Below are 15,454 nucleotides of genomic sequence, written 5' to 3' on the forward strand. Positions count from 1 at the left end.
GTGGTATAAATGAAAAATATCTAGGACGTTTTTTATAACTCTACCGACTTGAGAAAGAGAGAGAGACAGAGAAAAGTCAGGTAGAGAGGTTTGTAGGGAATAGGGGAAGAGAGTGAGCACATTCAGGAAAGAGAGAGGGAGGGGTGCAAAGTCAGTCTCTGTGTTATCTAGGAGAGACAGGACAGCTGCCAGGTGAACAGATGGGAGCAACTGAGAATGTGAGTGTAAGTGTGTGTGTGTCTACCTGAACACATTCTCTCTCTCTAGAAGATTATACTGGAAATTAAAGACTCCCACCTCTGGCCACCACTCTGATTCCAGGAAGAGATTAGGAAATCTGATTGCCGTGGTCTGGCAGGTACGGACAATCCCCAGAATCCTGTGTCCAGCAGAAAATTAAACCCAGAAAATCATCCTCCTTTCTATCTGTCTTTCTCTCTTTCTATTATTTCTCCCTCCCTGTCTGTCTATCTGCAGTGAAGTCAGGTGATCAGTCTCCACACCAAGCCACAGGATTTTATGCTTTATTTACAAATGTTCCTCATTTTCTCAATTTCACATATTCTGAATAAATTCTCTATTTACAACAACAGAAACTATACATTTCGAAAGATTTTAAAATGGAAAAGAAATTACAATTTCCCTCTAAGATATATATATATATATATGTGTGTGTGTGTGTGTGTGTGCGTGTGTATTAACACATACACACATATATATGTATACACACACGCACGCATGTACGCACACACACACAGGTGATGCTGTCAGGTGGCAGCTGAGGGAACAGTCACGTAGGGCACTATGAGTCTCTGAGGCCAGGGGTTGTGCGTCACAGTAACCCAGCGAGATCCTGGGGCAGCACAGGGGACACACAGAGAGATGCACAGCTGCTATGACAGTAAGACGAATGAGGGCACAGAGGTGGTAACAGCCGAGCTGGCATGAGGGGTGAGAGGAACACACAGGTGGATCTATACAGGTTCTAGAATACCAGACAGAGTACCAGGCATAATCTGTAACAATCACCGAGTCCCCAACCACCCCTGGCCACAGAGATTCCAGCAGGACCCCCTCAGCTGGTGACCTCCTAGCTCCCTCACTCCTGCCCAAATCTCCCCTCCGTCCCTCGTCTCCGCCACGCTGCACCACTGGGCCGGACATGGCTAACGTGGCACCAGGAAATGTGTGCTCCAATCAGCATCGCTTTACCAGGCCGACTGTGTCCGCTAAAAACAATGATCCAGAAAAAAAACAGAATCTAAATGGAACAGAACGGGACTGAATTATTTTGGTCCAAATAATGTAACTGGTGTTCAGGCAACACGGTATAAATGACAGAAAGCTACACAGGACAGAACAGGACAGCACACCCTAACACACAGGGAATTACAGTGAGAAAGAGTGCCCCTTAGAGTCCACAACCAGCAGACCACTGCCCCACCCGGGCCCCAGCGCTGTACTGCTGTACTATACTATAGTTGGCTCCAGTCTGGCCCTATACTATACTATACTATACTATACTATAGTATAGTCCACACAGGGCTGGCTCCAGTCTTACCCTATACTATACTATTGGTCCATACAGCGCTGACTCCAGTCTGGCCCTAAACTATTCTATACTACACTATAGTCAGATAATGCTGGCTCAAGTCTGGCCCTATACTATACTATACTATACTATACTATACTATACTATACTATACTACAGTCCCCACAGCGCTGTCCCAGTTGTGGAGAGTACAGATGTCAGCCAAACAAACACACACGTAATACAGGGAAAAAGACAAACTGTAAAATGCTTGAACTAAACACAACCCTAGACAACAGACTGAAGATTGCTTATTATTATTATTATTATTATTATTATTATTATTATTATTATTATTATTATTATTATTATTATTATCTTCTATTACACTTTGGTGACGGGACACAGAGAGTGCTGGGGGTCTGTGTTCTTTCTATATCTGACTGTGTTCCATCCACAGCCGACACACCCCCTCTCCCAGGCCTGGTTTGGAGTCAACTCCAGATTTTAGTCTCAATCTAGGTGTGAATTCAGTACCATGTGTCAATTCAGCTCCAGGTGTGAATTCTGCTCCAGGTGTTAATTCATTTCCAGATTTGAATTCAGTTCAAGGTGTCAATTCAGCTCCTGGTATAAATTCAGTTCCATGTGTCAATTCAGTTCCAGGTGTGAATTCAGTTCCAGGTATGAATTCATTTCCAGATATGAATTCAGTTCCAGGTGTCAATTCAGCTCCAGGTGTCAATTTAGTTCCAGGCATGTGTTCTGGATTGTAACACCCCCTGTAATCCAGTCTGGCCCAGGTTTGAATTCATTTGAAGATGTGAATTCAGTCCCAGGTGTCAATTCAGTTCCAGACAGGTGTTCTGGATTGTAACCCCACCCCCTGCAGTCCAGTCTGGCCCAGGTGTGAAGGTGTGAAGTTCAGATGGAAGGTCAAATTTGAGTAGCTGCACTGTGCCCAGTGGTGTGGCTTGGTGGATGGGTGGGGGCAACCGTGATCGGAAAAATCAGTGCCCCACTCACCACGACGCTCTAGCTGCTGCCATGGGGATTTCTCTAACAATTGCTCCCCCATCCCCAAAAAAGTCATGCTACGCCACTGTCCTCCCCCTTTCCCATTCCAGATATGTGTGAGGCCTGTCTGAAGCTCCTGTGAACTCCAGCTGTGACGCAGTCCAGATGTTGGATGGCAGTTTCAGTCTTGGGGCATCCCCCCCGCCCCAGATGGCTACGGGAGCTAGCGTCTGGGGGGGGGTGCGGGGTCTCTGCTGCCCCGTCTGGAGGAGGAGGGGGCGGCAGGTGTAGGCTGCGGTGGGGTCTTGGGTGTGGGTTGTGACTGGGCCTGGGGTACTGGTTGGGACTGGGGAACTGGGTGTGATTTGGACTGGGACTGGGGTACTGGCTGGGATTTGGACTGGGACTGGGGTAGTGGCTGTGATTTTGCCGGGGTCTGGGGTATTTGCTGGGTCTGAGGTACTGGCTGGGTTTTGGGCAGGGTCTGGGTTTGGGGTACTGACTGTGATTTGGACTGGGTCTGGTGCACTGGCTCGGACTGAGACTGGGTCTGGGGTAGTGGCTGGGACTGGGACTGGGGTACTGGCTGGGATTTGGACTGGGACTGGGGTACTGGCTGGGATTTGGACTGGGTATGGTGTACTGACTGGGATTGAGTATGGGGTACTGGCTGGGGCTGGGACTGGGGTACTGGCTGTGATTTGGACTGGAGCTGGGGTACTGGCTGGGACTGGGGATGGGTCTGGGTCTGGGGTACTGGCTGGGATTGGGTATGGGGTACTGGCTGGGATTTGGGCAGGGTCTGGGGTATTGGTTGGGTCTGGGTCTGGGGTACTGACTGTGATTTGGACTGGGTCTGGTGCACTGGCTCGGACTGAGACTGGGTCTGGGGTACTGGCTGGGACTGGGACTGGGGTACTGGCTGGGATTTTGACTGGGTCTGGGGTACTGGCTGGGATTTGGACTGGGTATGGTGTACTGACTGGGATTGAGTATGGGGTACTGGCTGGGGCTGGGACTGGGGTACTGGCTGTGATTTGGACTGGAGCTGGGGTACTGGCTGGGACTGGGGATGGGTCTGGGTCTGGGGTACTGGCTGGGATTGGGTATGGGGTACTGGCTGGGGCTGGGGTACTGGCTGTGATTTGGACTGGGTCTGGGGTACTGGCTGGGACTGGGGATGGGTCTGAGTCTGGGGTACTGGCTGGGATTGGGGATGGGTCTGAGTCTGGGGTACTGGCTGGGACTGGGTCTGGGGTACTGACCGTGATTTGGACTGGGTCTGGGGCACTTGCTGGTATTGAGTCTGCATCTGGGGTACTGGCTGGGACTGGGTCTGGGGTACTGGCTGTGACTGGGTCTGGGGTAATGACTGGGACTGGGACTGGAGTACTGACTGTGATTTGGACTGGGTCTGGGGTACTGGCTGGGACAGGGGATGGGTCTGGGGTACTGGCTGGGATTTGGACTGGATCTGGGGTACTGACTGGGTCTGGGGTACTGGCTGGGACTGGGTATGGGTCTGGGATACTGGCTGGGAGTGGGTCTGGATCTTTGGAACTGGCTGTGGTTTGGACTGGGTCTGGGGTACTGGCTGGTATTGGGTCTGGGTCTGGGTCTGGAGTACTGGCTGTGGTTGAGTCTGGGGTACTGACTGGGACTGGGTCTGGGGAATTGGCTGGGATTTGGACTGGGTCTGGGACTGGGTCTTGGCTACTGGCTGGGATTTGGACTGGGTCTGGGGTACTGACTGGGATTGGAGTTTAGTTTGAGGTTGGGCTTGCAGTTCTGGTTGGGATTTGGGCTGGGTTACTGTTGGGGAGGTGACAGAGGTCTGGGGCACTGGCTGGGTCTGGGGTTTCGGCTGAGGTTGAGTTTGCAGTACCGGTTGTGATTTGAGTTGGGTCTGGGATACTGTCTGGGTCTGGGTCTGGGGTACTGGCTGCTGTGACCTGTACGGGGGTTGAGTTGGCTGTGAGTGGGGAGAGGGTGTAGAAGTGGGTGGGTACGTGTGAGTGGGTGTGGTGGTCAGGCCCCCAGCACTGCCCCCTGCCGCCAGCTGCCCGGGCATGGAGGAGGAGAGGAAGGGGCCTGCCAGACTGCCCCCAGAGGTCAGGCGGGGGTACTGTGAGCGGCTTCGGTCCAGACCACCCGGCGCAGGTTCCCCTCCCACCCGCGGGGCCGGTGACGCCCCCCAGCCGCGAAGCGGCAGTGAGGGCTGGGAGGCCGAGAGCAGCCGGGCCTCCTGGGTGAAGCGGCCCAGAGCTGGCAGTGCCTGCGAGCTGCCCCCCAGTCTCACCAGCGCCACCTTGTGCCTGGGGACGGTGGGGCAGTCGGGGACTCGGGAGGGCAGGCGGGAGAAGGAAGAGGAGGTCGAGGGTGAGGAGGCGGAAGTGTCCCCCCCTGCCCCAGGCTGCATCCTCAGGCTATAGTGGAGGGTCCTGGCAGGGTGGGGGAGGGGCTTCCCAGGGATGGATTGAGGGCAAGGAGAGGGAGAGGGAGATGGAGAGGGGGAAGGAGACAGGGGTGGGAGAGGAGAGCTAGCGGTCTTGGGAGACATTCCTCCGCCTCCCCCTCCTACCAATGCCCCCAGGGAGGTGGTTGACCCCGGGCGAGGCGGGGGGCCACGGGGTGGCAGTGGGGGCCGGGCGGTGTCAGGCTGGGTGGCTTGGGGGGGCAGGAATATGGCGGCCAGCCCCAGCCCCAGGGAAGGGGTAGGGGTGTGGGGGGCGGGCAGCGTCTGCGTCTCTCGCACCTGTAGCTGCTGCAGCTGCTTCCGTTGCTGCGGGGACAGGTTGATGGACACGTGGGTGGTCGCCACAGCAGCCTGCAGGGGGGCATGGACAAGCGGGGCCCAGATCACAGGCCGGGGCCGAGGGGACACCCCCCCCCCCGGCTCCGCCCCCGGCCCCCCGGCCTGGCTGTCATGCTTCACTATTTGCTGTACGATCACACTGTCACATGACCCGTACGAGGTCCCGCCCCCTCCTGCCCCTCCGCCTCCTCCGCTCCCTCCCCAGCGCCCGCCCCCTCTCCCAATGCTGCCCCCTCCCAGGGAGCCGGCCTGGGAGCTTTTGCGCAACAGGATGGAGTTTTTCTTCCCTGAGAGAGAGAGAGAGAGAGAGAGAGAGAGGGGGAGGGAGGGGGTGAGACAGAGTGATACACAGAGAGTGAGAAACGTCTTTACACACTGACCGACTCACACACTCTGTCTCTTAGTGTCACTGTGTGTGTGAGAATGAGTGTGAGTGTCAGTGTGTGTGTGAGTGAGAGTGTGTCAGTGTGAGTGTGTGTTAGTGTGAGTGTGTGTATCACTGTAAGTGAGTGTGTCAGTGAGTGTGTCAGAGTCTCACCGATGCGGTGCAGCCGGTCCAGGGCCACCGTCTCGAAGGCACGGCGCATCATGGGGTGCTCCTCCAGCACGGCGTTGAAGTGGTCCACGGACAGCGAGTACAGGCGGCAGTACGTGTCACAGCGCACACTGGCTGTGCGGCGGCCCCGCGTCAGCAGGCAGATCTCTGAGCACCGGACAGGGGACAACACTTATCAGTGTGCAGTCCTGCCCATCTGTGTGTATTCACATCTTTGGGTACCAGTCCCCAAGTAGATCATAATATTAATAATGTTATATATCATCCAAATTATCCAAATTCTGAATCCAGCAGGATTATCTGTGCACAAAAAGTGAACAGCTCTAACGAGAAAGTTTTAAATAAAAAGTACATTCTATCATGACATGGTAATGTGATGTATGAAAAAACTTCAAATATACGTTTAAACATTACAAAGAGTGTATTGGAGTGTGCTGACTTGCATTATGCATTATGTCATTCTGAGAGACTGTATGCGAATCTCTCTCTCTCTCTGTACCAGGATCCGTTACGCACAGTGACGGGAATTGAGGCGGAGTGGAGTATCTTGTTACTGCAGAAGATCTTTGACTGACATGACACTCATCCACTATCAATACGATCGATTGGAACGAAAGATGAAATCGGTTCACCAATCCTGTTTTAAGAGAATCCTGGATTTACCCAGCGGTGACTGGAGTGATGTGTGTGAGAGAGAGAGCGAGATGCCCAGTTCATAACAGTGTGTCATTCTCAGCATTTAACGGGCAGAAAAAAATTAAATGTATACAGCTCTGGAAAAAAATAAGAGATCACTGCAAAATTATCAGTTTCTCTGGTTTTTGTGTTTGGGTAAAATTAACATTTTTGTTTTATTCTATAAACTACTGACAACATTTCTCCCAAATTCCAAATAAAAATATGAATGGAATGGAATGGCTGCCATACATCTAGAGATGCTGATTTAAGAAAAAATTACAGTGGTCTCTTATTTTTTTCCAGAGCTGTATATATAAATCAAACATAGAGCAGCAGCCCACACAGGTCCAAACAGACCAGATTCTCCCACACTTGACAGTTGGCAGTCTCCCTCTCTCCCTCCCCCTCTTGCTCCCTCCCTCCATCCCTCTCTCCCTCCATCCCTCTCTCCCTCACCGCCGAAGTAGCAGCCGTCGCTCAGCTTGGTCTCCTTGTTGCCGCGGGCGAGCACGCTGACGCGCCCGTGCTGGATGAAGAACATCTTGCGGCCCAGCGTGCCCTCGCGCACCACCAGGTCGCCCGGCTGGTACACCTCAAAGCGCAGCCTCGTCAGCACGGCTGTCACGAAGCCCGGCTCGGCATTGGCAAACAGGGGCATGTTGGCCACCAGGCTGCGGCAGTTGAAGTTCACGATCTCCTGTGGGGGAGAGGGGAGAGATGGAGGCGGAAAGCGGTTATTATGAGATATTATGAATCTGTCACACACACACGCTCGTTCACACACACACGCACGCTCATTTACACACACTCACCTCGTTGAGGGGCTCACTCAGCTCTCCCAGGATGCTCTCCTCGTCAAACATCTTGCCCTGGTAGCGATGCTCATAGTACTCGTGGATGCGCTGGCGCACCTCCGGGGGCAGCTTGTGGAAGGACATGTACTGCTCCACCTGCTTATACTGCAGAGGGAGAGAGGGGGAGGGAGAGGGTTAATAGACCGAAGGAGAGGGAGAGAGGGAGAGCGGGAGAGGGAGAGGGAGCGGGAAGGACGGAGGGAGAGAGGGAATTACACCCAGATGATAGGATTAATTACAGGACAGTATTGTGAACTGTCTTGATCTTCTTAATCCCAGACAGAGAGAGACACGGATCATGGGATTATACGTGGGGAGAGAGAGAGTGATGTTACTGTACATGCGATTGGCTACTGAGATAGAGAGGGAGAGAAAGAGAGAGAGGAGATACTCATCGTATACAGACAGAGCAGTAATTATGATACACAATATCATAAGTGGGATGTAGTGGAGTTGGGTGTAGTGAGCTGTAGTGGGTGAGGTGGGGTGGGGTGTAGTGTAGTGGGGAGTAGTGTAGTGGGGTGGAGTGTAGTGTAGTGTAGTGGGGAGAGGTGTAGTGGGGTGAGGTGTAGTGTGTTGGGGTGGAGTGTAGTGGGGTGGGGTGAGGTGTTGTGTGGTGGGGTGGAGTGGGGTGGAGTAAAGTGGAGTGGTGTAGGGTTTAGTAGTGTGGCGTGTGGTTTGGGGTGGGGTGCTGTACCTTCTCCTGGTACTGGCGGCGTGAGGAGTCCAGGGACTGGATGAGCGCCGTGGCGTGGCCGATGAACATGGCGTAGCAGGTGGCGCCCACGATCATGCTGAGCATGGTGAGCCACACGTCGGCTGCCCCCTCCGGTGCCTGCGCCCCGTACCCGATGCACAGCATGTGGCTCATGGCCTTGAACAGCGCGTACGAGTACTGCACGCCCCACGACTCATTCTGAGAGAGGAGAGGAGGAGTGAGGGAGGAGAGAGAGGGGAGGTGGTGATGGAGAGACAGACTCGGTTTGTTCTCACTCTCTCAATGCAATTCAATTTGAGAAAGCTTTATTGGAATGACTCAGGAGAGTCTGACTCCAGCATCACCATAACCTGCCTAGCAACCATCTCCCTGGCAACAAAAAAAAGAGGAGACCCTCCCATGCTGTGAGTCAGCATTTTAGGGCAAGAGAGAGAGAGAGAGAGAGAGAGAGAGAGAGAGAGAGAGAGAGAGAGCGAGCAATATACTACAGGGCCTCATACCCAGGACTTCACTGCACTGATTACCTCTATGAACTGGGATGTAGGATTTGTGTTTTATATTAATTGCACTACTGCATTTTTTATTTGAATTTTGTATTGATTTGTATTAATGCACTTTTGTAATTTGTGTGTAAACTGTAAGTGGCCCTGGATAAGAGCGTCTGCCAAGAAACTCTTTAAAAATCTTCAAAAAATACATTCAGTCAGTCAGTCACCCAGTCAGTGTGTCCATCACTCAGTCAGTGTGTCAGTCACTCAGTCAGAGTGTCAGTCAGTTGGTGTGTCAGTCAGTCAGTCGGTGTGTCAGTCATGCAGTCAGTCAGTGTGTCCCTCAGTCCCTCGGTGTGTCCGTGTATCCTCACCACCATGTCGTTGATATAGACCCAGCAGTCGGGGGGGAAGTCCTGCAGCATGGGCACCAGGAACTGCAGGCAGCCATCCCAGTGGCACAGCAGCAGCATCATGCCGATGAGGTTCCCGATGCGCACCACAGCGCTGGCCAGGTCATAGGTCATGTGGAAGATCTGCGGTCAGGGGGGGATTTACATGAGTACATTTGTTCATCCCGTTGTGTGTTTGTGTGAATGCGGGGGCGGAGCATCAGCGGGAGGAGCATCTGAGAGACAGGCAGCACTCACTCTCACACACACACACACACACTCTGTTACACACACAAACACTCACACACACACACACTCACCTCCTCCCACTGGTGGATGTAGCGGATGAGGCGGGACAGGCGCAGCAGGCGCAGCAGGCTAAGGATCTTGGTGAAGCGGACGATGCGCAGCGCCCGTGCTGTGCGGTACAGCTCGGCCTCCGTGCCCGCCTGCAGGTCCACCGCCAGGTAGATGTAGTCCACCGGGATGGACGACACCAGGTCCACCGCGAACCAGCTGCGCAGGTAGCGCCGCTGGATGGCCGCTGGGTCCAGGATGATCTCGGCGCCGTCGGCCCGGACGATGCCCGTGCGGAAGTTGAGCACCAGGTCTGCCAGGAAGAAGGTGTCCGACGCTACGTTGAAGACCACCCAAGGGGGCGTGTTCTCGTCCCGGAAGAAGGTGATGCCCACGGGCAGGACCACCAGGTTGCCCATCATCAGCAACAGCATGACCAGGTCCCAGTAGAACCTGAGGGAGAGTGAGATGGAGAGAGGGAAAGGAAGAGGGGGAGGGGGAGAGGGAGAGGAAAAGGGGGAGAGGGAGCGAAGAGAAGGGAGAGTTAGAGGGAGAGGGAGAGGGGACAAAGAGAGGGAGAAGGCAAGAGAGAGTTAGAGGTGGCGAGAAAGAGGGGGAGGTAGAGGAAGAGGGAGTGGAAGAGAGAGGGAGATAGAGGAAATGAGACCCAGCTGATCTTTACCTTCTCCCTCTCCCTCTCCCTCTCCGACTCCCTCCCACTCTCTGTACCTGAAGTCGCTGTAGGGGTGGATGATCCAGGCCCCGGCCGACTTCACCCTCTCCTGCTCGCGCTCCACGGCCTTGTGGCTGCCGAACATGCGCAGGGAGAACTTGTTGACCCCGGGCTGCAGCATGGGTGCCAGCTGCCTCTGCATGAAGGTGGACTGGTTGGACACGCTGTAGTCCTCCCCCTCGGGGGCCGGTGTCCCGGCCGTGGTGGAGGCCGCCCACGCGCCACCGATGCTTCCCCAACCGACACCTCCCATTCCCATTCCCATTCCCATTCCCCCGCCTGAGGAGTCAGAGTCCAGCACCGGCCTGGAGCTGCCCAGTCCACTGCCTACCCCGGCCGCCAGTGACCCGTGCCGTACACCTCCGCGCAACCCCCTAGGTCCCCCTTGCTGCTGTGCCACCGGGATGTCACGCCAGCCTCCCTCCCCTGCCCCTGTCCCAGTCCCAGTCCCAGTCCCAGTCCCAGTCCCAGTGCCTGTCCCGGTCTCTGCCCCACAGCCCCCTTCCTCCCTGGGCGTCGAGAGGCTGGGTCTGCCCCGGCGCTGGGGGGGAGCGGAGATGCCACTGTCGATGCTGCCCCTCCCATCCATGGTGAGAGAACAAATCAAAACTACCAAGACAACACACAAATAGATAAACTAAACAAGTTCCTACCAACTCTACTGAGGAATAGAGTTGTGCTTTGTTAGAATATATGTATGTATATGGTTGCTGTGCAGTGGCAGAGTGATCTACTGGCTGACACACTGACTGATTGACTGACACACTGACTGCCTGACACACTCACTGACCGACACACTCACTGACAGGTGCCAAAGCCTCTCACAGAAAGTAGTTCCCGACAGTCCAAACCCCGGTTTCTCCCTCTCCCTCTCTCTCAGGAGCATGTCTCCCTCGCTGTGCTGTGATTTTGCTCTGTCTCTTTTTTCCGCCCCCCCCCACACCACGGAGATCACTTCCTAGTTTCTCCTTCCCTCTGTCCTTGGAGCTCGCCCGTCCTCTTGCTCCGGCCGCCCCGACTCTCCACCCTTTCTGCAGGCGCCCACGGAGCTCCTCCAGCCGGCATCCTCCCGGAGAACAGCCCGGGAGCCACGGGAATCAGAAATATCCGGTGGCCAGTGGCAGTGGAGGTGGGGAGGAAGGCCACGGAAGGACCGGCACCGAGACGATAGAATCGCATCCACTGCCACCCCGACGCAGCGCAGAGGGACGGGTCTCTGTCTAACACACACACACACACGCACACACACACACACACACACACACACACACACACAGACGCCGGTCAAGTCCTCCCGGCCTGTATCATGTACGTCCAACCTCAGTGCGATCGCAGGCGGTGGTTCCGTTAATTGCGCTGTTCCCTTAATTGACAGATGATTGACTGGCGCCGCGTGTCTTTAAATTCACCCAAAGATGTGCACAGATTATTCCCCCCCCCCTATCCCTTCTCCTCCGCGATCTGTTCTCTCTCTCTCTCTCTCTCTCTCCCTCCCTCTGCTCTGCACCCTCAGCTCCACGGATCCACTCCCACGCGTACGCGTCTTTGCCCTTCATACAAGATGACACACAGAATGGTGCTTATAGTTATATTTACACACAGGCCGCCATACAGACGAGTCGCATGCGCATCCTCACATATATCTTAAAGACGCGGTGTCCTTTCTCCGCCGCCCTTGGCTCTCCCTCTCTCCCTCCCTCTCCCTCTCCTCTCTCTCTCTCTCTCTCTCTCTCTCTCTCTCTCTCTCTCTCTCTCTCTCTCTCTCTCTCTCTCTCTCTCTCTCTCTCTCCTTCTCTCTATCTTTCTGTCGCAACGGTCACGGATAGTCCTAGTGCATGTGCAATAAGAGCAGCAGTGATGGTGGTGCTGATGCTGCGTGTGTCTGTCCGACGCGCCGTCGCATCTGCAGATCTGCGCTGATCGCTCGCGCCGCTGAGGTGCGCAACCCCCCCCTCTAAGCTCCCTGTTGCCATGGCAGCTGCATCCGGATCCCGGGGCCTCGTGCCGGGGAGGAGGGGGGGAGACCCTGACAGGTCTGGGATGCTGACGTCATCGGCGCCTATGTGCACCCCGACGAGTCTATACTGTATATATAGGGTTCCCCATCGCCCTGTATGTCAACGCCTTGGCAACAATGCTATAACGTAGGCGTGCCAATAAAGCTTGTTGGGATTGAATTGAGAGAGAGAGAGAGAGAGAGAGAGAGAGAGAGGGACAGAAGAGTAATAATCCCGTCAACACTCATCATAATAATCTGTTTTGGAAGAGAAGGGTCAGAATTTGAGATTACTAATAATCTCCCCACCCCCCTCTATATTAATCTCCCTACACTCACCTGTACTAGACACACACACACACACACACACACACACACACACAAGCACACAGACACATACACACACATAAGAGGCTAGAGTTTGTGCTCCCGTTGTGTTTATTGCCGACAGCTCTACACACAGACGGTTACAGTACAGAATCGAGAGTAATAATGACATCACAGATTACACATCACTGTGAGGCGCATACGATGTCCTGCAGTATCAGACAGGTGGATAAGTATGTGCACATCAGTCAGCCAGTCAGTCAGTGTATCAGTCCGTGTGTCAGTAATTGTGTCAGTCAGTCAGTCAGTCAGTGTATCTATGGCACAGTGTAAGTACATGCCACTGTGTGTCAGTGTGTGTGTGTACAGTGCGTGTCAGTGCATGTGTACAGTGTGTGTCAGTGCATGTGTGCAGTGCGTGTCAGTGTGTGTGTATAGTGTGTCAGTGTGTGTATACATTGTGTCAGTGCATCTGTGTGTGTGTACAGTGTGTCAGTGCATCTCAGTGTGTGTGTACAGTGTGTCTGTGTGTGTGTATATGTGTCTATGGCACATTAACTGCTCTCATGATGTTGGTGTAGCCAGAGCCTGGCCTCCAGCCCGTCACCACAATCACCATGTCACCTGACTTGAAGAACCCACGCGCCTTCCCTGTGTGTAGAGAGAGAGAGAGAGAGAAAGGGAGGGAGAGTGAGAGGGAAAGATAAAACACACATACTGTATGTACTGGGCAGTACAGGCCTCAATCACAACCCTTGCCTGACCCCCAATGACCCCCCAGGCCCCCAGTCCCGACCCTGACATAATCTCCACCCCTTGACCCCCGACCCCCGCAGGGCACTGACCGATGTCCATGGCAAAGGTGACACGCAGGTCCAGGTCGTCGGCCCACACGGCGGCCGGTGCGGCGCGGTACAGCGCTGGGAACACCCCCCGGAGGAGGTGGCTCTGCCGGGCCACAGCTGCACTACGGGTCACCGCAAGGATCGGGGCCCGAGGGCGGTACCGGGACAGCAACTGGGCCGACCTGAGAGAGAGTGAGAGAGAGAGAGAGAGAGAGAGAGAGAGATGGTGTCAGTCTGTCAGTGTTTAAGAGTGTCAGTGTATCAGAGTGTCAAAGTGTCAGGGTGACAGTGTGTCAGTACCGTCCAGAAGAGGTGAGGACGATGATGGCTCCGGCACAGCATTTGAAGGACGCCTCCACGGCCCCAATGGCAGTGACCTCTGTGGGGTCAGAGGTCAGGGGGGTCAGCCGCCTCAGCTCCTCAAACAGCTGCTGGTGGAAAATGGCCGCCTCTGCCTCCCGACACACCTGACAGACAGACAGACAGACAGCCTGAGAGACAGACAGACAGACAGACAGGCTGAGGGAAACAGACAGACAGACAGACGAATGCAGACAAATGGACAGAGGGACAGACACAAAGACACAGAGGCACAGACTGACCGAGTGCATGATGCTGACGGCCTCAGTGGGATACAGTCCCTTGGCCGTCTCGCCGGACAGCATGACGCAGTCGGCCCCGTCCAGCACAGCGTTGGCGACGTCGCTGCCCTCTGCCCGTGTGGGCCGTGGCCGGGACACCATGCTCTCCAGCATCTGACACGCCAAGAGCACACCAAGGCACACACGGAGACACACAGAGACAATATCAGAATACTCAGTGTGTGACTGTGTCAGCGTGTGTGGGAATGTGTCAGTGTGTCAGTGTGTGACTCTGTGAGAGTGTCAGTGTGTGACTGTGTGAGAGTGTCAGCTTGTCCGCGTGTCCGTGTGTGGCAGTGTCAGCGTGTCAGAGGCACCTGTGTGGCGCAGATGACGGGTTTCCCGGCGCTGTTGCAGCGTCCAATCATCATCTTCTGTGCGATGAACACCTTCTGTGCCGGGATCTCGATGCCCAGGTCACCACGAGCGACCATGATGCCATCACTCTCTGCCAGGATCTCCTCAAACCTGAGAGAGAGAGAGACTGACTGACACACTGACTGACTGACTGACACACTGACCCCCTGGCCCTCCCGGCACTGACCTCTTGACCCCCTGATGGTTCTCCACCTTGCTGACCACCTTGATGTGGCAGCCACTGTCCCCCAGCGCTTCTCTGATTGCCCGCACATCCGCGGCCCTCTGGACGAAGGAGGCGAAAACCATGTCCACCCCCTGTGCCACCCCGAAGGACAGGTCCGCCAGGTCGCGCTCAGACACGGCTGGCAGGTCCAGCTCGGCCCCCGGCAGGTTGACCCCCTTCCTGCTGCCCAGCACCCCCCCACTGTCCACCTCCGTCACCACCCAGTCCGGCCCTGAGAGAGAGAGAGAGAGAGTGTCAGGGAAACTCATGGAAAGACAGTCTTTGAGAGAGAGTTAGAATTTTTAACTAATTAACTAATTAATGGAACCAACTAACCAATTAATTCGATTTTGGAATTTGAATTTGAGAGAGAGAGACACAGATAGGGGAAGAGGAGCTGTCACGTCAAACAGTGTCATGTCAATATAGTTTCCAGTGTGTCCAGCATCACCTATCTCCAGCACCCTCAGGGCAATCAGTCCGTCGTCAACGTAGATCGTGCCCCCAGGCTGGAGCACGCACGGGAGCCTCTCGTAGTCCACCCAGATCAGGCTGCTGTCCGTGGAGTCTCGGTGGTCCGGCGCTGTGGACACCCGCACATGGGCCCCCCGCTGGAGCACCACTTCCCCCTGGGCTTCCTACACACACACACACACACACAGTCAAGATATCGTCATTACACACTGACCACTGTGGTCCAGTGTATTACCTTGTCCAGTCCAGTGTCCACTCACCCCTCTGACCAGCCCGGTCCTGATCTCTGGCCCCTTGGTGTCCAGGGCGATGGCCACCGGTCGATAATACAGCGGGTCAGAGGTGAGCGTCTCTGCAGCTTCGCGGATATTTCGGATGGTCTCTGCGTGATACTGCAGACAGACAGAGAGACACAATCAGACACACAACCCCAGAGCTGATCAAGCTGAGCCCTGTGATTTGCGTCCTCCTAGTGTACAAAGTGTGGAACTGCAGTTTCTAGTTTCTCG

At 54.8% G+C, this 15,454-nt stretch overlaps 2 protein-coding genes across 3 annotated transcripts in view; both read right to left on the reverse strand.

Annotated features, from left to right (window-relative positions):
- Positions 1 to 2,697: 2,697 nt before the first annotated feature.
- Positions 2,698 to 10,389, reverse strand: LOC136767347 (potassium/sodium hyperpolarization-activated cyclic nucleotide-gated channel 1). The gene is made up of 8 exons (XM_066721116.1): positions 10,076 to 10,389; positions 9,370 to 9,799; positions 9,032 to 9,193; positions 8,149 to 8,367; positions 7,410 to 7,556; positions 7,054 to 7,294; positions 5,902 to 6,066; positions 2,698 to 5,650 (listed from the first exon to the last, which is right to left on the reverse strand). The coding sequence occupies exons 1-8, from the start codon at positions 10,348 to 10,350 to the stop codon at positions 2,772 to 2,774; spliced, it is 4,518 nt and encodes a 1,505-aa protein (XP_066577213.1). The 5' UTR covers positions 10,351 to 10,389; the 3' UTR covers positions 2,698 to 2,771.
- A 2,106-nt stretch (positions 10,390 to 12,495) lies between these two features.
- pklr (pyruvate kinase L/R) overlaps positions 12,496 to 15,454 on the reverse strand; it is an 11,975-nt gene continuing 9,016 nt past the window's right edge. For both annotated transcript variants that reach the window (XM_066721173.1, XM_066721172.1), the window contains exons 4-11: positions 15,206 to 15,337; positions 14,923 to 15,109; positions 14,433 to 14,703; positions 14,206 to 14,356; positions 13,850 to 14,002; positions 13,548 to 13,714; positions 13,248 to 13,429; positions 12,496 to 13,053 (exon numbers count right to left, since the gene is read on the reverse strand). In XM_066721173.1, the coding sequence (XP_066577270.1) occupies positions 12,947 to 13,053; positions 13,248 to 13,429; positions 13,548 to 13,714; positions 13,850 to 14,002; positions 14,206 to 14,356; positions 14,433 to 14,703; positions 14,923 to 15,109; positions 15,206 to 15,337 (1,350 nt within the window). In that variant the 3' untranslated portion in view covers positions 12,496 to 12,946. The remainder of the gene's footprint in view (positions 13,054 to 13,247; positions 13,430 to 13,547; positions 13,715 to 13,849; positions 14,003 to 14,205; positions 14,357 to 14,432; positions 14,704 to 14,922; positions 15,110 to 15,205; positions 15,338 to 15,454) is intronic.

Source organism: Amia ocellicauda, chromosome 14, assembly GCF_036373705.1.
Source record: "Amia ocellicauda isolate fAmiCal2 chromosome 14, fAmiCal2.hap1, whole genome shotgun sequence".
Taxonomy (NCBI): domain Eukaryota; kingdom Metazoa; phylum Chordata; class Actinopteri; order Amiiformes; family Amiidae; genus Amia; species Amia ocellicauda.